This window comes from Sycon ciliatum, chromosome 2 (genome assembly GCF_964019385.1).
Source record: "Sycon ciliatum chromosome 2, ocSycCili1.1, whole genome shotgun sequence".
NCBI lineage: Eukaryota > Metazoa > Porifera > Calcarea > Leucosolenida > Sycettidae > Sycon > Sycon ciliatum.
The window spans coordinates 35,301,460-35,328,803 of NC_088644.1; the positions used below are offsets into that span (position 1 = coordinate 35,301,460).

The 27,344-nt window shown below is 46.5% G+C and overlaps 2 protein-coding genes across 2 annotated transcripts; both read right to left on the reverse strand.

The window, feature by feature from the left end:
* Nucleotides 1-265: 265 nt before the first annotated feature.
* Nucleotides 266-10,675, reverse strand: LOC135809821 (uncharacterized). Its single transcript, XM_065323251.1, has 5 exons — nt 6,617-10,675; nt 4,867-5,135; nt 3,226-3,413; nt 2,295-2,371; nt 266-830 (listed from the first exon to the last, which is right to left on the reverse strand). Exons 1-5 carry the CDS (start codon nt 7,073-7,075, stop codon nt 447-449), a joined length of 1,377 nt encoding a protein of 458 aa, XP_065179323.1. The 5' UTR covers nt 7,076-10,675; the 3' UTR covers nt 266-446.
* A 5,697-nt stretch (nt 10,676-16,372) lies between these two features.
* On the reverse strand, nt 16,373-26,552 carry LOC135809822 (uncharacterized). Its single transcript, XM_065323252.1, has 5 exons — nt 23,125-26,552; nt 20,966-21,234; nt 19,315-19,502; nt 18,380-18,456; nt 16,373-16,937 (listed from the first exon to the last, which is right to left on the reverse strand). The coding sequence occupies exons 1-5, from the start codon at nt 23,575-23,577 to the stop codon at nt 16,554-16,556; spliced, it is 1,371 nt and encodes a 456-aa protein (XP_065179324.1). The 5' UTR covers nt 23,578-26,552; the 3' UTR covers nt 16,373-16,553.
* Nucleotides 26,553-27,344: the final 792 nt, after the last annotated feature.

The window sequence follows — 27,344 nt, forward strand, 5'->3', positions numbered from 1 at the left end:
CTCTTTATCCCAGTGGCATTTGACTGGAAATAGCATCCCTTGGTCCTGGCTGCAGTGATCTCCTGGGACAGGTGGTCGCCTTATCCGAGTGGTCGCCTTGACAGGTTTAATAACTGTACATGCGTCCAGGTGAAGACAAACAGAGAGCCAACATGTAACATGTGTAGCACGGGGACGACAACCCTTGACCTTGGCCTTGGCAGCAGTGATCAGTCGTCTACCTACCCACATACACATTCTCGTCTATGACACATGCAAGGCTGCATACTGGCGGCAAGACTCATTCGTCAAGGCAAACACAGTAAACCCAGTCGGTCACCTCAGCTATGCTGCAACTACACGACCAACGGTGTACTAGGAAAATCTCCACAGCGCTGGACAGCACTCTTGGTCTACTGTCAACAAAAGATCTGGAAAAATCTTTTTGAATATACCTATTTCAAGTACTAGAATAACCTTTGACTCAGATTTGAGCCATAAAATAAATAATACAATATTTGATGAAGTTGATTGTTCCAACTAGAAACACACGCTTCTTGCCGAACTTGACACTTGACTGACTTGACTGACTTCATGACGATAACCGCCGAAGTCGCAACTTCTAAGTTCGTACAATCTTTGATATTTAGACAAACCGGCGATATCCTCAGCGCAAACGCTCCGCCTTTGGCAAAGGCCCTGATCACAATATAGTAGGTCTTGGCGGGTTGAAGATGGTCCACAACACGCGGGTTACCATCCTCACCACCATCAGTGGCTGCAGCGATGAAACGTGTTTCAATGTCAGGACCAGACAGGGTGAGTGCCAGGTCAGGTTCATCGCCAGTCGTCTAAGCAGTTAAAACAACAAACACCGGAAAATCGTCCAGAACACACATTTAACGCCCCCCCCCCCCCCCCAACGGTTGCACATGCAATGCTCATTTCTCACCCGCATGAGACCCGGAAAGCGAGCTATTCCGCCTCCATCTGGGGTCGCGGGCATTCCTAGTGTGTTAACATACATCCAAGAAGCTGACTGGGACCCTGAGTGAAGGCAGTCGAGAAACCTCCTGGCCGGGCCAGCCTGTTTGACACGTGAACGCACCACAACTTTCCGCCTTGGCAGCGTACATATCCCACATGCGCATTCATGACGATATTCCGCCTTGGCAGCGTACATTTCCGCAGTCCCAAATGCATGCTGCATCCCGTCATTCAATGAGGTTGTTAAACTGCCCGGGCAGGAGTGACTGTAGGTGCAGGTCGGGCTGAACTTCTCCATATAACCATGGTTTTATCCACCCATAACCTAGTTTTCAAAGCTGACGGGACTCTTTTATCGGAATTAACTTGTACTTCCTCCGCGTCATTAAAATTGTCGCTTCGCACATCGCAATTTTTGTGAGTTTCTCGTCTTAGTCAGACAGTCAGAATCGCTGTTTTCTGTGTTCGAACATTAATGCGACCCTTCCTGCGCAATGTCTACGTTTTACTGAAGCCGTGGTGGTCTCAGACTTTGTCGGAGCTCTCTTCTGCACCAAACAAATCCATTGCTCTCCTCACTATTCCGCCCCAGAGCGCGTATCGTTTTTTTCTGGTTTTAGTGCCGTCCCACATTTTTCCCGTGTGCATATATCAAGACTGCAAGCTTGGGTATAATAATCCTGGTATCTCTCCTGAATTCTAAATTCTGAAGTTGACGATGGCAAGGACAAAGTGTTCTCAAATTCCTAAAATGCGCTACGTGTGGCGCATGTTGCTGGGAATGTAGTAGGTCTGAAAACACCAACAACATCAGTAAAGCGTTTGCCAAGGACAGAAGTTGCGAAACTGCTTACCCTATCTCGCTGGAAGGTCGTTGCAGTGTACTTGAAAAATTGCTACTTTGCCCTAATCGCCTGCCACCTGGAGGCATGGATCGCATGAAAACGAAGTTTCTAGACCTGAATTTGAACGCCCGTGCTGAAGGGTCTGCCTCAAACTCTGATGAAGACGTCAACCTTAGCTGCAAGTGCAGCGAAGCGGGAGGTCACAAACTAAAGCTTGGTCCGTCGACAATGCTCTGCCTCAATTTCTAGCTGATTTCTTTGCCCTTCGAGTGGACAAATTAAATTCGAAAAATCGCTCTGGGTAGGGACAATTTTAATGACGCGGAGGAAGTACCCAGAACGTCTAGAAGCACATCTCTCTCTCTTTCTCTCCCTCCCTTCCTCCCTACCTCTCTCTCTCTCTCTCTCTCTCTCTCTCTCTCTCTCTCTCTCTCTCCCCTCCCCCCCCCCCCCCATGAAAACACACATCTATCACACACATACCTCGATTGTGTACTTTCTTTTTTCTTTTGGATCACTTGTGAACGTGAATTTCATTTCCTCTCCAGGGCTGATGTGATCTAGAGGAAACAGCAAAGTGCAAAATAATAGGAAGTTGGGCCTTATGGCATCTCTCCGAGACTGGTGCGAATCACTCGCAAAGCTCCAGTCCTGGTTCGATGCAGTCAATCAGCATGTTGATATCGTACGTACGGAATTGAGCAAGCAGCTGATATACTCTATCAAGCCGCGGTGATGCAGCCAGCTGTTTTGTTCTACCATGTGCACAGGGACTGTGTGACATCATAGACTCATGAATATCAGGCACGTAGGAGCAAATTCACAAACACATTACAAAATTGTATATATAGGGACACTTCCCCCATCAATGCCTTTGTAAGATGTTCAGTTCATAGGCCAGCGAAACAAAAACTTCTTGGGACGATTTACGGCCATTGCAACGGAAAGTGCTTCTACTGCAAATATCAATGATTCACAGCTCAGCGCACTAAACCAGCATTGAGCGATGCGCAGCTAGTGCGTAAGATCTCATTCATGCTAAGCAAGGGATTTTGAAGACAGTGCCTATTGTCAAAGTTTCAAAAAATAGCAGTGCTGCTGCTGCTGCTCAATGGCTGAACCTGACCATCCTGTAGTGCTATAAACTGCAAAACAGAGAGTGCCAGAATTCTGTCTGGTTTGCCTCAAAGTCATCTGCCTTTGTGGAAAGCCCCCGTCTCGCAGTTAAAAGACGCTGCCTTGGATGCTTTGTGCCGATATAGACATGCCTTGTTGTTGACTTGACCGCATAGGGATCAGTTCAGCCAATCAATCTGAGCTCTGGGTTAACTGGGTTATTCTTAGTGCCAGCAGTCGCCAGCAGTTGTCTCAGGAATGGAGATGAATGTTTTATTAAAGGGGAGGGTAATCTTACTCTTTGACTTGTCAGCATCTTCAGGCAGAGTCTGCGGTTCTTCCTTTGGTGGTGCTGGCTTTGTGCCAGGAGGACCGTAGAGTTTCCCAACAACGAGTTTGTCCGTCGGTGAAAGCTCTGATATCACGGGAAAATCAGAATCCAGTGTCGGCCTCCCATCAATGCTCAATATCAACCCTTTAGCAAAGCTGTGCACGACAACCAACAGTTTACGTACAGAACACGGACAGAAGTCAAGAAATCAAACTACTAATAAGTTAAACAAACAATAAGAGAACTGAAAAAGTGTTTTTTTAAACTCTTGGACAGCCTGAAACCTCTCTGTTTTACTAATATGTTATAAATATAATAATATGTTCATCCTTGCATCGAGTCAAGAACTTGGTTTTAGCACTGGACTCCCACTACGATGCCTTTAGCCGATTGGCAAATGCTTTCACTTACTAATACTTGACTTCACCGCAATCTGTTCAACCAGACACTAAGAGCCCTGCTGATAATAAAGAACACGATTGAAACAGCTAGTTGTTCGAAGATTCAGTACCAATATATTTAGTATGATTTCACCTCGAAGCATGAACTTAATCCAGCCTATATGGTGCTTGGTCCTGCCGCTGATCCCGAGACCCATGGTCGGGGGAGGTAGGCCCAAATCACCACCCATGGTCGGAGGAGGTAGGCCCAATTCACCAACACGCTGCGCCGGTTTCCCGCTCTATAGTCATGTCTCCCCATTGGTTCAGTCTTCCCATTCCGTTCCCCGCTGGACTGTGTATTTCAGAAAGAAAAATAAAAAAATAAATAAATAAAGAATGGACTCGGATGGAGAGCCAAGGATAAATATATATTAAATATAAAATGGACCAAGGAACTACATGTAAAAGTTACGCTATAATGTCCACTAACACCACCAGTTACTAAACGGCTAGTTAGTTGTAGGACGTCAGTACCGTCGGTCAGTGTCGTGAGCTGATTGTTTCGTACCTGGTGGTGTTAGTGGACATTATAATTATAGCGTAACTCGTAGTTACTTGGTCCATTTTATATTTAATATAAATTTATCCTTGGCTCTCCATCCAAGTCCATTCTTTATTTTATTTTTTATACTGAAATACACAGTGCAGCACTTCATTTTTTTATTTACAGGTGGAATCCTGATAATTCGAATATGGCTTAATTCGAACATACCGCTTAATTAGAAGTGTTTCCAGGATTGATTTCTGTCAATTCGATTCCCACATAAAGTTTTCTGATAATTCGAACCTCGAACCGGACATGTCCGGTTAATTCGAAGTTCCACGGATTTCACTTTCATAGAAAATGTGTGGGATTTGTGCTGATAATTCGAAGTAAGCAAAGTGTAATTCGAAGTTCACTATACACTGTAATGATCAGTTCAGTTTGCATGAGCAGGCTGTGCTGGTCAGTTCAGTATCCGTGAAATCTGTATCTAAGGTCCATAGCGCAACTCTACGTGAACATGGGAGCATTTTGACATACATATTGTGTTGTGGGTTCATGTTTGGATAATTAGAATGTCCGGATAATCAGAAGATTTTTCCTGGCATTTGGAGATTCGAATTATCAGGATTACACCTGAAATATAAAAAGTAAAGCATTGAGTTACATGGAGACACTTACCTATAGTGCATGATGGACTGCATGTCGTATGTAGAGCCTGTAACATCATCCGCCTTGAACGGTTCCAGGATTTGTCTCTGGATCTGCTCCTCATCCCAGTAGTTTGGTGACCCCGTGAACTCTGCCATCACCTTGGGCACGTTCCAGAGCACAATGCCCTTGATGGGTGACTGGTGTTCGTGCAGTAGACCAAGCACGTGACCAAATTCGTGGAGTACAGTTGACTTGTCAATCACAGCAAGGTTCATCGTGCACTCATCTTTAGGAATCTGAAAACGCGCATGCCGGGGAAGGTGAACGAGAGAGAGAGAGAGAGAGAGAGAGAGAGAGAGAGAGAGAGAGAGAGAGAGAGAGAGAGAGACAGAGAGAGTGTCACAGTGTGCGTAATGCATGCATCTACGTGACTGGCGCTCGACCTACTGTTGTGGACATGGAAATCCGGTCGCACGTCTAGCGGCCCCAGGGTGCTGGCCATGCAGCCGTGGATAAGCGGTACACACATGCAATTTATGCGCTGCAGCGTGATAGTCGCATCGAATCAACATGTGCCCTTCACGCAGCGTTCTGTACGCGCTGAGGGCGCCGGCCCCGGTCAATCGACCGGATTTCCATGTCCATGACAGTACGTAGCTAACTGAGCTATACGTAACGTTGCGTTCAGGCACAGCCACTAGTCTACGGTACCGGCGCTAGTGACATGTCCACTCACGCGCGATGAAAATACAGTATTTTTTGCTGGACTCGACTACGCTGTACAGACTGTCAGTGTACTGTGCTTGTGCAAGGACATCAAAGACAAAGCGTGGACAGTAGGCATGTCGCATACATGTACATCAGGGGCGTGCTCGGCCCCCCAACTAGGGGGGTGCACGGGAGCCGAGGGGAGCCCCCCCCCCCCCTCGGCAATTTTCTGCAATTTGTTTGCAACCTTTCTTGAATTTTAGAGCATATTTGCATACATTACAATTGCAATTACCCAGATTGAAAATGTTTGGGGGGTGCACGTGCCCCCCCGTGCCCATCGCCGAGCACGCGCCTGTACATGTATGTATGTCCAAAGTGGAAACCAGTGTTTTCATCTTGGTCTTGAAGTGGGTGCTTTGGTCTTGGACTGGAGTACGAGCGGCTGTTTGTGTTGTTAGTAAAATTACTGTTCAGGTTTGTGGTTTTGAGGACAAAGGCAATGAGTTTTCAGCAGAAGACTTTGTCCGCTCTCTGGGGAAAAAAAACAGCGTGAAATTTCTGACGGAGAGTCGGATTCTTCCGCCACCGGCACTGCTGAAGGCAGCAGCCAAGTTGAAGTTCAAGACTGTGACGAGCCAAGTTTCACAATAGAGGACGAAACTGATGACGAGCCCGCTGCAAAAAGATTGACTTTTGGTGAAGATTATGACTTTTCCGACGTTGGCACACTCTATGATGACGAGAATTGTCGGTGGAAACTCTGTCCACGCACTGCCCCTTTATAAAACAAAGGTGGCGATCGCCAATCAACACTGGACACCCACCAAGTCCTTCCCTTATCCAGTCAGTAGCTTATTGCAAAATGGGGGTCGGAACCTTTTGGAAACCACCTTTTTTTGACTCGGTGCACGCGCCTGATGAAGAGTTCAAAGAGCACAAGCAAAGAAGACATCTGAGGGTGATAGCGTCCCTCATTGGGCACAACTCTACATGACTGTACCTACTTGTATGTATGCATACATGATCACGTATCATTATTGCACACGGGAACTGTGGCATGACTTACCGGCAGTGCATCCGTCCCCACATGGGAGTACGAGCCCTCCTTTTCCTTGAAAGACACTCGCACTTCCGAGTCGCTTCGATCTGTCACTTCAACGAATGAAATACTACAATGTTGGCTCCATTCGCTGGCAATGGGTAGCACTTGATCACGTTTCGGATGATCTTCAGTAAAGTACACTTTTATAGCCTCGGACTTCTTTTTCTCCCAGAGCTTCTTTCTATCCTTGTTGGTCAATGCAAACTGGGGTTTCACCACATTTGTACTGTCCTGACTCGGTCGCCTTTCAGCTTGGGGCTCAGTCCCACCCGATGCGGCCACTTCGTCCTGTTCGTCCGACTCTTGCTTTGAAGAGTTAGCGGCACATTCAGCTTTGCGCTGTTCAACATCTTGTAGCTGATCGCAGGCGCGTTCATCGCCAACCTCGTCGCCAGGTAGAAACACTTGATTGCGGCACCACATGACCGCTTTCTTCACAGCACTCAACACGACTGACGTTGTATCCGTGCTATCGAAATGGAGCAGCAGTAAACTTATCTAGTAAAAATGATTACTTGCTTTTACTATCAGTATCTGAAAGAGAAAAAAACTGTTTCTACAGTGATCATGTACATGACTAATTGAACTACATTATTTTTACAAACGCCAAAGGGCCAAAGGCAGGGCCGGGAGAGATTGAAGAAAATCCGAAAATGAGTCACCTTGTCACCACAAGGCGCTAATTCTAGTCTGTACTGACTGTAGACTACTAGTACTACTACCAAGAGTCCATAACGGCAAGAGTATGCAACTGTGATTATGGGTGCATGCGTACGCGTGGCGCGCTGCCTAGGCGCCTTCATTACCATGATTACGTAACTAAGTTACTTGCCTTCATCACGCTCTGAAAGCATGCATTCAAACTCTCAATTTCTCGCACGAGCCCATCCGTTTTTGCTCGATTCGTTCCAGTACCTACACAATCTCTGAATTCTGATGCGTCTAGCACATCTCAATTCTAAAATCCACCGGGAATCCACAGGAAAACTACACAGACTACCCTGTTATTATTCATTGCAAAAGAACACCGAAAGGCCAGACCGCATGGTGAAGACAAATGTCTAGACTACTGAAGGATTCTCTGAATCCTTGTGCCATTAACAAGAGGCAGGATGAGCGCGTTACGGGTTGAGTTTGTCGAAAACCAATTGTACTTCATCATGTGTGAAGGGGTTTTATGAAGAAATATTTTATGAACCAGTGTACAGAGATGGTGCTTATGACGAACGGAGAGAGGAGAAGTGTGTGCAAGTCGATAAAGGGCATCCGAAGGAAAACATCGATCCTTGTTGTAAAGAATTTTAAGTGTAAATCTATGGTGGACTTCTAATTGGTTCAGAGTTGTGTCAGAAAGGCCACACCAAGCGGTATCGCAATAGTCGAATATAGGGAGAATATAGCACTGATAAAATAATAGTTTACGCTGGATGGGCAAATGAGTGCAATGTGGTTGTAGTACCCCTTATGCTGAACTGGTTCGCTTGCATACACAGTTGACATGTGCAGCCCAAGAGAGTTTGCAGTCAAACATCACACCTAGATGTTTGTGCTGAGTAACAACACGGATAGGCATAGTCGAGTCAGGGAAGTATAATGGTTGATCAGGAGGGGATGAAGAAATATACATGGCTTCTGTCTTGTCTATATTGGGCTGGAGTTTCCACGTTTGCATCCACATGACAGTGCTGTTGATGCGATGCTGCATGGTAAAGAGTAATTGTGCAGGGGAGGAATCAGAACAGATAAGGCCAGTGTCATCCGCATACAAACTAACATCGGGGACAACTGAAGGTAGGTCATTAACGTAAAGCAAGAATAACAAAGGACCCAGAATGGAACCTTGGGGCACTCCAGACGTTACAGGGAGGGGATCAGACAAGAAATAGGACAAGCGAACAGCCTGAGAACGAGCAGACAGATACGAGGATATCCAACGCAAGGCAGCATCCTCCACCCGGAAGGTGACCTCCAACTTGGCAAGTAAGCCACGATGCCAAACGGTGTCGAATGCCTTAGCCAAGTCGAAAAACACCATTCCCACGTGCTCCCCACAGTTCCTCTTTGTCGCTATGTCTTGGACAAGTCGAGTCACCTGGTATTGAGTTGAGTCACCACGGCAGAATCCCGACTGAGCTGGTGAGAGAGCCGGAGCGATGTGCAGGTAGAGGGAATCGAATACAATACGCTCACAAAGTTTGGAAACTGTGCGCAGCAGAGAGATGGGGCGGTAGTTTGCCGGGCAAGCACGGGAGCCTTTATTCTTGTAAAGCGGTGTCACGATGGCGGATTTCCAATCCTGTGGGAATGTACCAGTTCGAAATGACATATTTAAAAAAATAATGGCGAGAGGATAGGCTATTGATGGTGCAAGAGACTGCAGCACTTCATTCGGGATCCCATCTGAGCCGGGAGACTTTCCACATTTCAGGCGCTTCGGATATTTCCGAACTTGAAACGTAGTGACATGTCGACAGTGATTGTACGGAACGGAACAGATATGAAAGGCGACTGGGGCAAAGGGGGAATGCGCCACGAAGGATCATCAGCCAGCCCAAATGAGGTGAACTGAGTGTTCAGAATATCAGCTATGCTCTTGGGGGACGTGGCGACCGTACCGTCGGATGCTATCATCGTTTGGGGCATGACACGGCCGGAAGTGTGCCGCTGTGCTCGCACAAACTGAAAGAGTGTAGGTCGATTCGGTGACGTTAGTGATGCTTGGATGGAGCGTATATATTGACGATGTGCTTGCCGAGACAGGTGCTTTACAGCATTCCTTTGTCGGTTATAAGCTGCATGATTTACTGCTGTCGGATATTTTTTGTACACACTATATAGATCACGCTTGCGTTTTACAGCAGACCTGAGCCCAGCAGTAACCCATGGTGGAGATTGCATGCGGGGTCGTGGAGATGTCACAGTGTGGGTGGCTCCGAATGAGGTGAGGTGACGACGGAAGGCGGACTGGAGCTCACAATCAAAGTGATGAAGTGCGTCATTAACATCAGTGTACGAGTTCAGAGAGGACCAGTTGTAGCCAGCTAAATCAGCGTTGATTAATTGCCAAAGGTGCGAAGGTACTTGTTTGAAGCGATACAGTGAAGAGGGAGGACCAGTGGAAGAGTTGGGGAAGTAGTTCGAAATAGGGGCGTAACATAAAGTGCAAACAATCTGTATATGGTCAGACATACCCAAGGGAGGTGCTTGATCAATTGAGCGCATGAGGCGTGGTCGGTTGGTGATCACCAAGTCCAGACACGAAACAGAGCCATTAGGCGAGGAATGAGTGGGGAAGTCAACCATCTGGTGGAGCCCAAGAGCAGCAAATACTGTGCTAAGGAGATCACCAGCCTTCGAGGTAGACTCGGTGGGACACCAGCTTGAGTTGTGGGCGTTGAAATCGCCAGTCACTAACAGATCATAAGAATCTAAACAGACTGACTGTAATGCCTCAACAAACATGTCACAAAAGTACGACAATTGCATTGTGCTCTGTGAGGGTGGTCGATACATGCAGCATAGTAAGATGTGATTCTGAGATTGAGTAGAGGGGGAGCCAAGTTCAAGCCACACAGACTCGCAGCCAGGGCGTTGAAGGTCGGCACGAGGGGAGACGTAAGGAAAGGAGTCCGAACGGACAAGTACGGCAACACCCCCATACCCACGGCTACAATGTGCTTACCGATTGTCTTCCGGAGGTCGATCTCTGCGGATGCAGATATAGCCTGACAGTGAGAGCGGGTTCGAGGGACAGAGCCACGTCTCTGTTAGGCAGATTATGTCAGGCTTAGCACATTCGGCAATAACGCAGAGCTCAGACAACTTGTTGACAACAGAGCGACAATTCAGAGATACTAGGGTTAAATCACGCTGGGATTTAGGGAAAAAAGGGAACGCTGATGGATTTAGCGCAAGACCATTCGACTTAGCACCCCGAAGACTACAACTGGTGAAAAGTAGCAAAAGCCATGGCAACTAACGCACCATTCAACAGCTTGGAATCCTGACCGCCACTAGTGACTAGGCACTATTCAGCCTGGTCTACACCACACTGTGGCACACAGCTATGAAGTGACATTTTCTGTCCCAGGGGAAACTCGCGGAAAAAAGGGCACATTTTCGGCCATAACTCTTGAACGGCTGGTCAGATAGGGACACAGTTTTCAGAGAATTTGCAGCTATTCATGCTCTTTCAACTGACGTAGCACTCAATATGAATTTACAAATTCGATTTTTCAGCGAATTTTTGGGTGATGTGCCCCCTTAAGGGGGCACATCACCCAAAAATTTCATATGGCATTCAATTGACCGTAACTTTGGTGTTTCTCAGTGGATTTGAGTGAAATTTTGACCACACACTCCTGCCACTATGCTGGCCCTCAGGACATGATTTACAAGTTCTTGCGCCTCACTGACAGGCTTTCCAGGCCGGAAAAACTCAAATTTCCGGCATAGTGCTACGGTGTGCGAGCCACCCAGGAGCCAAACAAATGCATTTACATTTTTTTCACATTTTCGTGCCCATTCTGTCCGTGCGCGGGACCCAAACCTAAAACAAGTCCAGAAGCAGCCATGGGTGGTGGGGTACGGCCCCTCAACGTGGCCCTGGAATCTGTCACAACGGAACGAGTGGGCGTTCTTTCACGGACTCCCACAGACCCAAGTCAATTTTTGAATTTTTTTAGGTTTGGCACGTGCTACGAGGTCGTACCTTTGATACAACATCCAGTGCTGGGACCTCCACAGCAAGCCATTTCCACAGCGCTGCACACCAAATCCAGGATGCCCTCAGAAACCGGCAAAGACTGCCACTAACGTTTCACTACTGCCTAGTACTGAATCCTACCTGACTTCTTGACACGACTCAAACTTGCCAAAGTCACTAAATCAACGTCAACTACAATAATCAAGCCACATATCTGGAACGTCACGAGGGTGCTGGCAAAAGTCCTGCTGCACGGCGGCGGGCTTCGCCCGCCGCCGTGCAGCCCAATACGTGGTTTTTTAACGTGATTTTTTGGACTTTTTTGGACAAATGACAGCATGCGACAAAAAAATCTTTCCTTGCAAGGGCACATTTTCGGCCATAACTCTTGAACGGCTGGTCAGATAGGGACACAGTTTTCAGAGAATTTGCAGCTATTCATGCTCTTTCAACTGACGTAGCACTCAATATGAATTTACAAATTCGATTTTTCAGCGAATTTTTGGGTGATGTGCCCCCTTAAGGACGCGAGCACTATTGAACCATTATCAGTTGTATGATGATTGCCTATTTAGGCGTGAAGCTATTGTAACAACGGTGATGCGTGCTGCTCTGTGACTAGTGTGCACTGGGTGATGCGTCGAATGCTTAGGCCTTGACCATCTTGTTGACGGATTATGCTAATATTTTCGTGAAATTATGCTTTTCGCATTGCTGAAAAAATTGCAGAATTGTAGTATCCCTGCCTTGCTAGTACTGAACTGTTATGTAGCTGACTACTACATCTACATTATTCTGCTGACCTCTAATCATGTCACATGTACACGTACACGCACTGCATGACTCTTGTCACTCCTTTGCTGACAAGCCTGCAAAGCTAATTATATCACTTCTCACCACTTGTGCTTCTCTTGCGCTTGCTGGATTGCATACTACATATCTTTGCTAGTTTAGATCATCGCACCTGTATGTACATGTAGAACTAACACCCACATGTTGTACTGTACCTCCCTGACCCTGACTGAGGTCATGCGGACAGTCATGACCCTTTCTAGATCCTGTTTGCATCCATTTGCTAATGCCCTCCCTGGCCTCTGTTCTCCTCCAAAGTTCCGTTTGCTTCTTTCATCCTTATACATTTAGATACTGTTGCTATGCCTTCCCAAGTTCTGTTTGGACTGACACAACAGACTTTTGCCCTTTTTCATGACTCATGGCTCATGCAGACGCTATGATGATCTCCTTCCTTTTCGCCCTATAAAAGCTGCCATGCTTTACTCATTTCTTCAGAGCAGAGCAGAACATAACAGAACAGAACAGAGTCCCTCCTGGCAGATTGAGCCGGAGCAGTTGTATTCCTTTCAGAGTCCCTCCAGGCAGATTGAGCCGGAGCAGTTGTATACATAACTTCAGGCAGATTGAGCCGAAGAACATAATATTAACCAGTCTTCTTGTGTGTGCCTCCTGATACCACTCGGCGACCTATTACACTGGTGGCAGCGGTGGTTCAATTTTATAATTGCTAGATTCGAACCCACCTAGTATCTGTATTACACTGGTGGCAGCGGTAAGATTCGAACCTACCTATTACACTGGTGGCAGCGGTGGTTAAAGTTAACGACGTTCCTTTGTAAGATTCGAACCTACCTATTACACTGGTGGCAGGCGTGGTTAAAGTTGTCCTTAGTCAATCGTTGTCGTCAGTTTCGTTATAAGTACCTATTACATTGATGGCAGCCTCGAACGATGAGCGGAAAGCACCGTTAATTGGCCCCCACCGCGGTTCTGAACCCATGACGATCTGACAACGATGCAGAATCTCGGTTCGCCAGTCCATCCGAACAGCAGATCGACGCTGCGACGCCCGCGTTCCGGCAAAGTGCATCACCATACTTCTCCAGCGAGCTCTCATGCCCTCCGGCATGTCCCTGTAGTACTACCGGTATATGTACGACCCAAGCGACGTCGGCCCTTTCGTCTTCGCCCATATTGTCGATACTGCAAGCAGATTGGCCATGCCATTGCGTATTGCTATCGTCGTCGCGATACACGGCACATCTTCCCTTCAACCCAGGTATGTCACCATTCCTGCTGTATCCCTACTCAATCATCAACCCGGTCAAATGCAACTGTTACTAGTACACATGCTACCCCTATCATGCCCGCTACGCCGCGTATCATGCAAGCTCCCCCATCCAGCAGTAGTGTCCATTCTGTTCTTATGCTCCTTGCTGCCATATTCCTCTCACTAACTCGTTCTGCTGCCAAAGTTGTTCCCCTGCTAACATCTCTCACATTTAGTGTGTTTGCTACACTACACGCGATACACAAGGCCCTCCACGTTCCTTCAGCCACTCCATCCCACAGACAATCCCACTCCCAGTCACCGTCCCACCATTCGATCAACAGCCTAGGACTCACAACTCTCCATAATATACCTTCATGTACGTGCAGATACATGCAGTACACAGTTCTAGATCACTCAACATTTCGCCGCACTGAAGCTCCCCTACAACCGCTTTCTCCCCGGTCTGACCACAAAGTGTCCTAGCCTTTTCGTTACCCATCCCGATCATGTCCACCCCGTAACGACCAAGCAATCAGTTTCAGACCCAAAATACTGTATACCCTGCAAGCACGCACTCAAATAACCAGTCCATGTAACAATGATATACCGCCACATGATGTGCGAGTCTACTTTTCCCGTTGTACCGTCCCAGAGAGACGCGAATGAAGAACTGTTACCGTCCACAGTGACGCGATTTTACACATCCTTTTTTTACCGTCCGAAATTTTTCCCGCTCCACAGAGAGACAGGTCCTTCACACATTATACACACAGGGTCCCTACTTTATTATCCGTCTACCAAGCCATGCTGTCTCACCATAATGATCATTCGTACTCCTGCTTTAATAAAAACTTAATACTTTTGAAAAATCACGAGGGCGTGATTATCTGTAGGAAGGGAGGGTGTAGTATCCCTGCCTTGCTAGTACTGAACTGTTATGTAGCTGACTACTACATCTACATTATTCTACTGACCTCTAATCATGTCACATGTACACGTACACGCACTGCATGACTCTTGTCACTCCTTTGCTGACAAGCCTGCAAAGCTAATTATATCACTTCTCACCACTTGTGCTTCTCTTGCGCTTGCTGGATTGCATACTACATATCTTTGCTAGTTTAGATCATCGCACCTGTATGTACATGTAGAACTAACACCCACATGTTGTACTGTACCTCCCTGACCCTGACTGAGGTCATGCGGACAGTCATGACCCTTTCTAGATCCTGTTTGCATCCATTTGCTAATGCCCTCCCTGGCCTCTGTTCTCCTCCAAAGTTCCGTTTGCTTCTTTCATCCTTATACATTTAGATACTGTTGCTATGCCTTCCCAAGTTCTGTTTGGACTGACACAACAGACTTTTGCCCTTTTTCATGACTCATGGCTCATGCAGACGCTATGATGATCTCCTTCCTTTTCGCCCTATAAAAGCTGCCATGCTTTACTCATTTCTTCAGAGCAGAGCAGAACATAACAGAACAGAACAGAGTCCCTCCTGGCAGATTGAGCCGGAGCAGTTGTATTCCTTTCAGAGTCCCTCCAGGCAGATTGAGCCGGAGCAGTTGTATACATAACTTCAGGCAGATTGAGCCGAAGAACATAATATTAACCAGTCTTCTTGTGTGTGCCTCCTGATACCACTCGGCGACCTATTACAGAATTATGCTGTTTTTATGGTAAAAGTTACCATATTATGCCGCATTATGCTCACATACGCTGCTAATGCAAAATGGTTCTGTGCAAAATAACAAGGGAATTTTTTTGTAGAGTAGGTTGTACTGTAGTACTAGTAGCAAAAGTTCAACGGGGTCAATGCATCGTCCGACCTGGCTACGACCATCACTGATTGTAGTGGACTGGACATATCATCAAGGCCAAGGGAGTCGTAAACCTACTTCCTACTATCCTAGTGCATCTACTTGTACTTGTACTTGTAGAACATGTTCAACTGTATGGAATTTGATGCGAACAGGCGGATTATTACAATTTTATGCGATTCGTATGCAATTTGCCTCGAATTATGCGATTATTCGATTCTGGAAGGAATTATGCGAAAAATTATGCTAGCATAATCCGTCAAGGCCTACGAATGCTACATCCATAGTTACATTATCATCAACTAACTATTTTATTTATAATTACTTCAAAGAAGTATTTTTATTTAAAGGATCTCCCAGAGGCGATGGCCTGTCGAGGGGATCTCCTGATGCAAATCATGCAATAGAAATAAACAGTGAGGAAAACTACACGTGTTACAGTATATGCTACATAATGAGCAATAAACTACTTAGTGTGTGCGGATTTTGGCTAGCCCACTTCGATGCCCTAACGCCTTGTGCATGCCCTATACAACAGGTATACTTGTACTGTGATCACTTTCTGTAAAAAAAATCTATTTTCCGCTTTGCCATGATTGCTGTGTTTGCTTTCTTTCTATATAAAATAACATGGCGAGCACGGAGACACATTTATATTTTCATGTCATGGTATGCATGCATGGTGAACGTATTAGAACTCAACTGGCACTTGGAACATTATTGTAAGTGAGATGTCTGGCTTAATCTGCATGTATCTACATAGAAGGAAACCAAACATTGGCTGAAGATGATGATACAGTGAAACTTGTCTAGTCGACTGCTCAAGGGACTTTCAAAGTGGGGTCTCTGTAGCAAGGTGGTCTCTTTATCCCAGTGGCATTTGACTGGAAATAGCATCCCTTGGTCCTGGCTGCAGTGATCTCCTGGGACAGGTGGTCGCCTTATCCGAGTGGTCGCCTTGACAGGTTTAATAACTGTACATGCGTCCAGGTGAAGACAAACAGAGAGCCAACATGTAACATGTGTAGCACGGGGACGACAACCCTTGACCTTGGCCTTGGCAGCAGTGATCAGTCGTCTACCTACCCACATACACATTCTCGTCTATGACACATGCAAGGCTGCATACTGGCGGCAAGACTCATTCGTCAAGGCAAACACAGTAAACCCAGTCGGTCACCTCAGCTATGCTGCAACTACACGACCAACGGTGTACTAGGAAAATCTCCACAGCGCTGGACAGCACTCTTGGTCTACTGTCAACAAAAGATCTGGAAAAATCTTTTTGAATATACCTATTTCAAGTACTAGAATAACCTTTGACTCAGATTTGAGCCATAAAATAAATAATACAATATTTGATGAAGTTGATTGTTCCAACTAGAAACACACGCTTCTTGCCGAACTTGACACTTGACTGACTTGACTGACTTCATGTTGATAGCCGCCGAAGTCGCAACGTCTAAGTTCGTACAATCTTTGATATTTAGAAAAACCGTCGATATCCTCAGCGCAAACGCTCCGCCTTTGGCAAAGGCCCTGATCACAATATAGTAGGTCTTGGCGGGGAGAAGAGGGTGCACAACACGCGGGTTACCATCCTCACCACCATCAGTGGCTGCAGCGATGAAACGTGTTTCAATGTCAGGACCATACAGGGTGAGTGCCAGGTCAGCTTCATCGCCAGTCGTCTAAGCAGTTAAAACAACAAACACCGGAAAATCGTCCAGAACACACCTTTAACGCCCCCCCCCCCCCCCCCCCCCCAACGGTTGCACATGCAATGCTCATTTCTCACCCGCATGAGACCCGGAAAGCGAGCTATTCCGCCTCCATCTGGGGTCGCGGGCATTCCTAGTGTGTTTACATACATCCAAGAAACTGACTGGGACCCTGAGTGAAGGCAGTCGAGAAACCTCCTGGCCGGGCCAGCCTGTTTGACACGTGAACGCACCACAACTTTCCGCCTTGGCAGCGTACATATCCCACATGCGCATTCATGACGATATTCCGCCTTGGCAGCGTACATTTCCGCAGTCCCAAATGCATGCTGCATCCCGTCATTCAATGAGGTTGTTAAACTGTCCGGGCAGGAGTGACTGTAGGTGCAGGTCGGGCTGAACTTCTCCATATAACCATGGTTTTATCCACCCATAACCTAGTTTTCAAAGCTGACGGGACTCTTTTATCGGAATTAACTTGTACTACCTCCGCGTCATTAAAATTGTCGCTTCGCACATCGCAATGTTTGTGAGTTTCTCGTCTTAGTCAGACAGTCAGAATCGCTGTTTTCTGTGTTCGAACATTAATGCGACCCTTCCTGCGCAATGTCTACGTTTTACTGAAGCCGTGGTGGTCTCAGACTTTGTCGGAGCTCTCTTCTGCACCAAACAAATCCATTGCTCTCCTCACTATTCCGCCCCAGAGCGCGTATCGTTTTTTTCTGGTTTTAGTGCCGTCCCACATTTTTCCCGTGTGCATATATCAAGACTGCAAGCTTGGGTATAATAATCCTGGTATCTCTCCTGAATTCTAAATTCTGAAGTTGACGATGGCAAGGACAAAGTGTTCTCAAATTCCTAAAATGCGCTACGTGTGGCGCATGTTGCTGGGAATGTAGTAGGTCTGAAAACACCAACAACATCAGTAAAGCGTTTGCCAAGGACAGAAGTTGCGAAACTGCTTACCCTATCTCGCTGGAAGGTCGTTGCAGTGTACTTGAAAAATTGCTACTTTGCCCTAATCGCCTGCCACCTGGAGGCATGGATCGCATGAAAACGAAGTTTCTAGACCTGAATTTGAACGCCCGTGCTGAAGGGTCTGCCTCAAACTCTGATGAAGACGTCAACCTTAGCTGCAAGTGCAGCGAAGCGGGAGGTCACAAACTAAAGCTTGGTCCGTCGACAATGCTCTGCCTCAATTTCTAGCTGATTTCTTTGCCCTTCGAGTGGACAAATTAAATTCGAAAAATCGCTCTGGGTAGGGACAATTTTAATGACGCGGAGGAAGTACCCAGAACGTCTAGAAGCACATCTCTCTCTCTTTCTCTCCCTCCCTTCCTCCCTACCTCTCTCTCTCTCTCTCCCCCTCCCCCCCCCCCCCCCATGAAAACACACATCTATCACACACATACCTCGATTGTGTACTTTCTTTTTTCTTTTGGATCACTTGTGAACGTGAATTTCATTTCCTCTCCAGGGCTGATGTGATCTAGAGGAAACAGCAAAGTGCAAAATAATAGGAAGTTGGGCCTTATGGCATCTCTCCGAGACTGGTGCGAATCACTCGCAAAGCTCCAGTCCTGGTTCGATGCAGTCAATCAGCATGTTGATATCGTACGTACGGAATTGAGCAAGCAGCTGATATACTCTATCAAGCCGCGGTGATGCAGCCAGCTGTTTTGTTCTACCATGTGCACAGGGACTGTGTGACATCATAGACTCATGAATATCAGGCACGTAGGAGCAAATTCACAAACACATTACAAAATTGTATATAATAGGGACACTTCCCCCATCAATGCCTTTGTAAGATGTTCAGTTCATAGGCCAGCGAAACAAAAACTTCTTGGGACGATTTACGGCCATTGCAACGGAAAGTGCTTCTACTGCAAATATCAATGATTCACAGCTCAGCGCACTAAACCAGCATTGAGCGATGCGCAGCTAGTGCGTAAGATCTCATTCATGCTAAGCAAGGGATTTTGAAGACAGTGCCTATTGTCAAAGTTTCAAAAAATAGCAGTGCTGCTGCTGCTGCTGCTCAATGGCTGAACCTGACCATCCTGTAGTGCTATAAACTGCAAAACAGAGAGTGCCAGAATTCTGTCTGGTTTGCCTCAAAGTCATCTGCCTTTGTGGAAAGCCCCCGTCTCGCAGTTAAAAGACGCTGCCTTGGATGCTTTGTGCCGATATAGACATGCCTTGTTGTTGACTTGACCGCATAGGGATCAGTTCAGCCAATCAATCTGAGCTCTGGGTTAACTGGGTTATTCTTAGTGCCAGCAGTCGCCAGCAGTTGTCTCAGGAATGGAGATGAATGTTTTATTAAAAGGGAGGGTAATCTTACTCTTTGACTTGTCAGCATCTTCAGGCAGAGTCTGCGGTTCTTCCTTTGGTGGTGCTGGCTTTGTGCCAGGAGGACCGTAGAGTTTCCTCACAACGAGTTTGTCCGTCGGTGAAAGCTCTGATATCACGGGAAAATCAGAATCCTGTGTCGGCCTCCCATCAATGCTCAATATCAACCCTTTAGGAAATCTGTGCACGACAACCAACAGTTTACGTACAGAACACGGACAGAAGTCAAGAAATCAAACTACTAATAAGTTAAACAAACAATAAGAGAACTGAAAAAGTGTTTTTTTAAACTCTTGGACAGCCTGAAACCTCTCTGTTTTACTAATATGTTATAAATATAATAATATGTTCATCCTTGCATCGAGTCAAGAACTTGGTTTTAGCACTGAACTCCCACTACGATGCCTTTAGCCGATTGGCAAATGCTTTCACTTACTAATACTTGACTTCACCGCACTCTGTTCAACCAGACACTAAGAGCCCTGCTGATAATAAAGAACACGATTGAAACAGCTAGTTGTTCGAAGATTCAGTACCAATATATTTAGTATGATTTCACCTCGAAGCATGAACTTAATCCAGCCTATATGGTGCTTGGTCCTGCCGCTGATCCCGAGACCCATGGTCGGGGGAGGTAGGCCCAAATCACCACCCATGGTCGGAGGAGGTAGGCCCAATTCACCAACACGCTGCGCCGGTTTCCCGCTCTATAGTCATGTCTCCCCATTGGTTCAGTCTTCCCATTCCGTTCCCCGCTGGACTGTGTATTTCAGAAAGAAAAATAAAATAAAAAAATAAATAAAGAATGGACTCGGATGGAGAGCCAAGGATAAAAAAAATTAATATATATTAAATAAAAAATGGACCAAGGAACTACATGTAAAAGTTACGCTATAATGTCCACTAACACCACCAGTTACTAAACGGCTAGTTAGTTGTAGGACGTCAGTACCGTCGGTCAGTGTCGTGAGCTGATTGTTTCGTACCTGGTGGTGTTAGTGGACATTATAATTATAGCGTAACTCGTAGTTACTTGGTCCATTTTATATTTAATATAAATTTATCCTTGGCTCTCCATCCAAGTCCATTCTTTATTTTATTTTTTATACTGAAATACACAGTGCAGCACTTCATTTTTTTATTTACAGGTGGAATCCTGATAATTCGAATATGGCTTAATTCGAACATACCGCTTAATTAGAAGTGTTTCCAGGATTGATTTCTGTCAATTCGATTCCCACATAAAGTTTTCTGATAATTCGAACCTCGAACCGGACATGTCCGGTTAATTCGAAGTTCCACGGATTTCACTTTCATAGAAAATGTGTGGGATTTGTGCTGATAATTCGAAGTAAGCAAAGTGTAATTCGAAGTTCACTATACACTGTAATGATCAGTTCAGTTTGCATGAGCAGGCTGTGCTGGTCAGTTCAGTATCCGTGAAATCTGTATCTAAGGTCCATAGCGCAACTCTACGTGAACATGGGAGCATTTTGACATACATATTGTGTTGTGGGTTCATGTTTGGATAATTAGAATGTCCGGATAATCAGAAGATTTTTCCTGGCATTTGGAGATTCGAATTATCAGGATTACACCTGAAATATAAAAAGTAAAGCATTGAGTTACATGGAGACACTTACCTATAGTGCATGATGGACTGCATGTCGTATGTAGAGCCTGTAACATCATCCGCCTTGAACGGTTCCAGGATTTGTCTCTGGATCTGCTCCTCATCCCAGTAGTTTGGTGACCCCGTGAACTCTGCCATCACCTTGGGCACGTTCCAGAGCACAATGCCCTTGATGGGTGACTGGTGTTCGTGCAGTAGACCAAGCACGTGACCAAATTCGTGGAGTACAGTTGACTTGTCAATCACAGCAAGGTTCATCGTGCACTCATCTTTAGGAATCTGAAAACGCGCATGCCGGGGAAGGTGAACGAGAGAGAGAGAGAGAGAGAGAGAGAGAGAGAGAGAGAGAGAGAGAGAGAGAGAGAGACAGAGAGAGTGTCACAGTGTGCGTAATGCATGCATCTACGTGACTGGCGCTCGACCTACTGTTGTGGACATGGAAATCCGGTCGCACGTCTAGCGGCCCCAGGGTGCTGGCCATGCAGCCGTGGATAAGCGGTACACACATGCAATTTATGCGCTGCAGCGTGATAGTCGCATCGAATCAACATGTGCCCTTCACGCAGCGTTCTGTACGCGCTGAGGGCGCCGGCCCCGGTCAATCGACCGGATTTCCATGTCCATGACAGTACGTAGCTAACTGAGCTATACGTAACGTTGCGTTCAGGCACAGCCACTAGTCTACGGTACCGGCGCTAGTGACATGTCCACTCACGCGCGATGAAAATACAGTATTTTTTGCTGGACTCGACTACGCTGTACAGACTGTCAGTGTACTGTGCTTGTGCAAGGACATCAAAGACAAAGCGTGGACAGTAGGCATGTCGCATACATGTACATCAGGGGCGTGCTCGGCCCCCCAACTAGGGGGGTGCACGGGAGCCGAGGGGAGCCCCCCCCCCCCTCGGCAATTTTCTGCAATTTGTTTGCAACCTTTCTTGAATTTTAGAGCATATTTGCATACATTACAATTGCAATTACCCAGATTGAAAATGTTTGGGGGGTGCACGTGCCCCCCCCGTGCCCATCGCCGAGCACGCGCCTGTACATGTATGTATGTCCAAAGTGGAAACCAGTGTTTTCATCTTGGTCTTGAAGTGGGTGCTTTGGTCTTGGACTGGAGTACGAGCGGCTGTTTGTGTTGTTAGTAAAATTACTGTTCAGGTTTGTGGTTTTGAGGACAAAGGCAATGAGTTTTCAGCAGAAGACTTTGTCGGCTCTCTGGGAAAAAAACAGCGTGAAATTTCTGACGGAGAGTCGGATTCTTCCGCCACCGGCACTGCTGAAGGCAGCAGCCAAGTTGAAGTTCAAGACTGTGACGAGCCAAGTTTCACAATAGAGGACGAAACTGATGACGAGCCCGCTGCAAAAAGATTGACTTTTGGTGAAGATTATGACTTTTCCGACGTTGGCACACTCTATGATGACGAGAATTGTCGGTGGAAACTCTGTCCACGCACTGCCCCTTTATAAAACAAAGGTGGCGATCGCCAATCAACACTGGACACCCACCAAGTCCTTCCCTTATCCAGTCAGTGGCTTATTGCAAAATGGGGGTCGGAACTTTTTGGAAACCACCTTTTTTTGACCCGGTGCACGCGCCTGATGAAGAGTTCAAAGAGCACAAGCAAAGAAGACATCTGAGGGTGATAGCGTCCCTCATTGGGCACAACTCTACATGACTGCAGTGTTACCACTGCCCGTATTTGTCCGTATTTTTACGGAAAAAAGATGTTTTGTCCGCAGTACGGATTTCAATCGAATTATGCCGGAAAAAGCGTTTTTGTTTTCCACTCGGCGAAGTGTTTTGGTAGTCATAGAATGCTTTGGAGTTTGGACTGAAGTGTAAAAATGCAACGAAGTTTTGCTTAGCGGAGGAAGTATACAGGTGAGAAATTACAGGAAATTCAGCAAGTGCAGCCGGTGTGACAATGGACATGCATGTGCAAGTCTGTGTGTATTGTTTTTTTTCCAAATTACACTAATAATCAGTGAGAATATTGACCTGAAAAAACGAGTACGGAAAACGCTGAAAAATTCCGCAAAATGGCACTGGGCAATACGGATGGGGGTAGAGGGCACTTGGTAACACTGTGACTGTACCTGCTTGTATGTATGCATACATGATCACGTATCATTATTGCACACGGGAACTGTGGCATGACTTACCCTCAGTGCATCCGTCCCCACACGGGAGTACGAGCCCTCCTTTTCCTTGAAAGACACTCGCACTTCCGAGTCGCTTCGATCTGTCACTTCAACGAATGAAATACTACAATGTTGGCTCCATTCGCTGGCAATGGGTAGCACTCGATCACGTTTCGGATGATCTTCAGTAAAGTACACTTTTATAGCCTCGGACTTCTTTTTCGCCCAGAGGTTCTTTGTATCCTTGTTGGCCAATGCAAACTGGGGTTTCACCACATTCGTACTGTCCTGACTCGGTCGCCTTTCAGCTTGGGGCTCAGTCCCACCCGATGCGGCCACTTCGTCCTGTTCGTCCGACTCTTGCTTTGAAGAGTTAGCGGCACATTCAGCTTTGCGCTGTTCAACATCTTGTAGCTGATCGCGTTCATCGCCAACCTCGTCGCTAGGTAGAAACACTGGATTGCGGCACCACATGACCGCTTTCTTCACAGCACTCAACACGACTGACGTTGTATCCGTGCTATCGAAATGGAGCAGCAGTAAACTTATCTAGGTCGCTAATACTATGGGTAAAATGAATACTTGCTTTTACTATCAGTATCTGAAAGAGAAAAAAACTGTTTCTACAGTGATCATGTACATGACTAATTGAACTACATTATTTTTACAAACGCCAAAGGGCCAAAGGCAGGGCCGGGAGAGATTGAAGAAAATCCGAAAATGAGTCACCTTGTCACCACAAGGCGCTAATTCTAGTCTGTACTGACTGTAGACTACTAGTACTACTACCAAGAGTCCATAACGGCAAGAGTATGCAACTGTGATTATGGGTGCATGCGTACGCGTGGCGCGCTGCCTAGGCGCCTTCATTACCATGATTACGTAACTAAGTTACTTGCCTTCATCACGCTCTGAAAGCATGCATTCAAACTCTCAATTTCTCGCACGAGCCCATCCGTTTTTGCTCGATTCGTTCCAGTACCTACACAATCTCTGAATTCTGATGCGTCTAGCACATCTCAATTCTAAAATCCACCGGGAATCCACAGGAAAACTACACAGACTACCCTGTTATTATTCATTGCAAAAGAACACCGAAAGGCCAGACCGCATGGTGAAGACAAATGTCTAGACTACTGAAGGATTCTCTGAATCCTTGTGCCATTAACAAGAGGCAGGATGAGCGCGTTACGGGTTGAGTTTGTCGAAAACCAATTGTACTTCATCATGTGTGAAGGGGTTTTATGAAGAAATATTTTATGAACCAGTGTACAGAGATGGTGCTTATGACGAACGGAGAGAGGAGAAGTGTGTGCAAGTCGATAAAGGGCATCCGAAGGAAAACATCGATCCTTGTTGTAAAGAATTTTAAGTGTAAATCTATGGTGGACTTCTAATTGGTTCAGAGTTGTGTCAGAAAGGCCACACCAAGCGGTATCGCAATAGTCGAATATAGGGAGAATATAGCACTGATAAAATAATAGTTTACGCTGGATGGGCAAATGAGTGCAATGTGGTTGTAGTACCCCTTATGCTGAACTGGTTCGCTTGCATACACAGTTGACATGTGCAGCCCAAGAGAGTTTGCAGTCAAACATCACACCTAGATGTTTGTGCTGAGTAACAACACGGATAGGCATAGTCGAGTCAGGGAAGTATAATGGTTGATCAGGAGGGGATGAAGAAATATACATGGCTTCTGTCTTGTCTATATTGGGCTGGAGTTTCCACGTTTGCATCCACATGACAGTGCTGTTGATGCGATGCTGCATGGTAAAGAGTAATTGTGCAGGGGAGGAATCAGAACAGATAAGGCCAGTGTCATCCGCATACAAACTAACATCGGGGACAACTGAAGGTAGGTCATTAACGTAAAGCAAGAATAACAAAGGACCCAGAATGGAACCTTGGGGCACTCCAGACGTTACAGGGAGGGGATCAGACAAGAAATAGGACAAGCGAACAGCCTGAGAACGAGCAGACAGATACGAGGATATCCAACGCAAGGCAGCATCCTCCACCCGGAAGGTGACCTCCAACTTGGCAAGTAAGCCACGATGCCAAACGGTGTCGAATGCCTTAGCCAAGTCGAAAAACACCATTCCCACGTGCTCCCCACAGTTCCTCTTTGTCGCTATGTCTTGGACAAGTCGAGTCACCTGGTATTGAGTTGAGTCACCACGGCAGAATCCCGACTGAGCTGGTGAGAGAGCCGGAGCGATGTGCAGGTAGAGGGAATCGAATACAATACGCTCACAAAGTTTGGAAACTGTGCGCAGCAGAGAGATGGGGCGGTAGTTTGCCGGGCAAGCACGGGAGCCTTTATTCTTGTAAAGCGGTGTCACGATGGCGGATTTCCAATCCTGTGGGAATGTACCAGTTCGAAATGACATATTTAAAAAAAATAATGGCGAGAGGATAGGCTATTGATGGTGCAAGAGACTGCAGCACTTCATTCGGGATCCCATCTGAGCCGGGAGACTTTCCACATTTCAGGCGCTTCAGATATTTCCGAACTTGAAACGTAGTGACATGTCACGGCTGTTAGCTGCACTTGGATCGCGGCAACTTAGTTTTCTGCACGTGAACCCTGAAAAATCAATGCATGCTCATGCATGTTCATGCATAACCAGTCAGCTGGCCTGCTCGCCCACGCATTTGACAGGTAACAATTCCATCAAATTTGAGATATCGCTTCGTTCTAAGTCTCAAAACAGTTCTAAAGTCACCAAACCACGCTGGTAATCGATGGCTATTCAATGTTAACATCTTCAGGAAGACTTCAGCCGTTTCCCGAGAGTTTGGGCATCGTTGCCGTTATTTTTCACGGTGTTCTTCTTCGTCCTGTCTGGAGCTGCAATTGCATCCTGGAATTATTTGAAAGGTATTTCGTGCGGGCTGTGGGGGGTTCCAACAGGCATAAACTGACATCGCTATAGGATAACTGGTAACTTTCACCCTTCAAGGAGGTAGAGCAATGAGAATTTTTTTGTGGCGGTCGTCCAATTTTTGTGGCGGTCATGGCTGTATTTGTGCACTTCCAAGGCTTTCATTCTGCCTGATACTACTTCGGACTGTATGGGAATCGTTGTTTAGGCACATGTAGCTGTCTTATTTGGTAGATCTGCTGTTTTCAATCACTTGGGACACTTTGTCTAGCCTATTTGTCTTTCGTTCGTGCCATCTATCAGTTTTGTGGGGTGCCTTGACCTGTATTTGTGAAGTTCTCGAGTAAAGACCCTAATTCTTGACTGGAGTCACGTCTTGAATTGAATTTGCTTGGTGAGCCCTCGTTCACGCAGTTGTACTTATCGTAATAGTCAATATCTGCTTGCTGGACGGACTAGCGGCTAGAATAGGGATGACCAAATGGTCCAAGTGTGTACTAGTACACGATTATTGTTTCCATCATCGTGAAATGCTCGTTGTGGAATTGCAGCCGTCTGCCTTTGGCACTGAGGACATGAGGAGAGTTGATTGTTACTTCTGCTCAGCAATGAAGCGATCATCAGCTCTCTTTGTTCTAATTATTGAGAGGACATACCGGCATCGCAATCAAGTAAAGATTAGGCAAACCTCGCCAACCTCCAAAGAGAGTCGAAGATATTTTCTCCAAATGCAAAGACGATCTTTGTGAGTTTGTGACTTGCATTTGCGTGCATACATGAGCAAGTCATGGACCACGGCACGTGCGCGGTTACCATGCCATCTCGAACCGACGCCATCTTTCTAAGTTGCCGCTTCTTGACAGCCGTGGACAGTGATTGTACGGAACGGAACAGATATGAAAGGCGACTGGGGCAAAAGGGGGAATGCGCCACGAAGGATCATCAGCCAGCCCAAATGAGGTGAACTGAGTGTTCAGAATATCAGCTATGCTCTTGGGGGACGTGGCGACCGTACCGTCGGATGCTATCATCGTTTGGGGCATGACACGGCCGGAAGTGTGCCGCTGTGCTCGCACAAACTGAAAGAGTGTAGGTCGATTCGGTGACGTTAGTGATGCTTGGATGGAGCGTATATATTGACGATGTGCTTGCCGAGACAGGTGCTTTACAGCATTCCTTTGTCGGTTATAAGCTGCATGATTTACTGCTGTCGGATATTTTTTGTACACACTATATAGATCACGCTTGCGTTTTACAGCAGACCTGAGCCCAGCAGTAACCCATGGTGGAGATTGCATGCGGGGTCGTGGAGATGTCACAGTGTGGGTGGCTCCGAATGAGGTGAGGTGACGA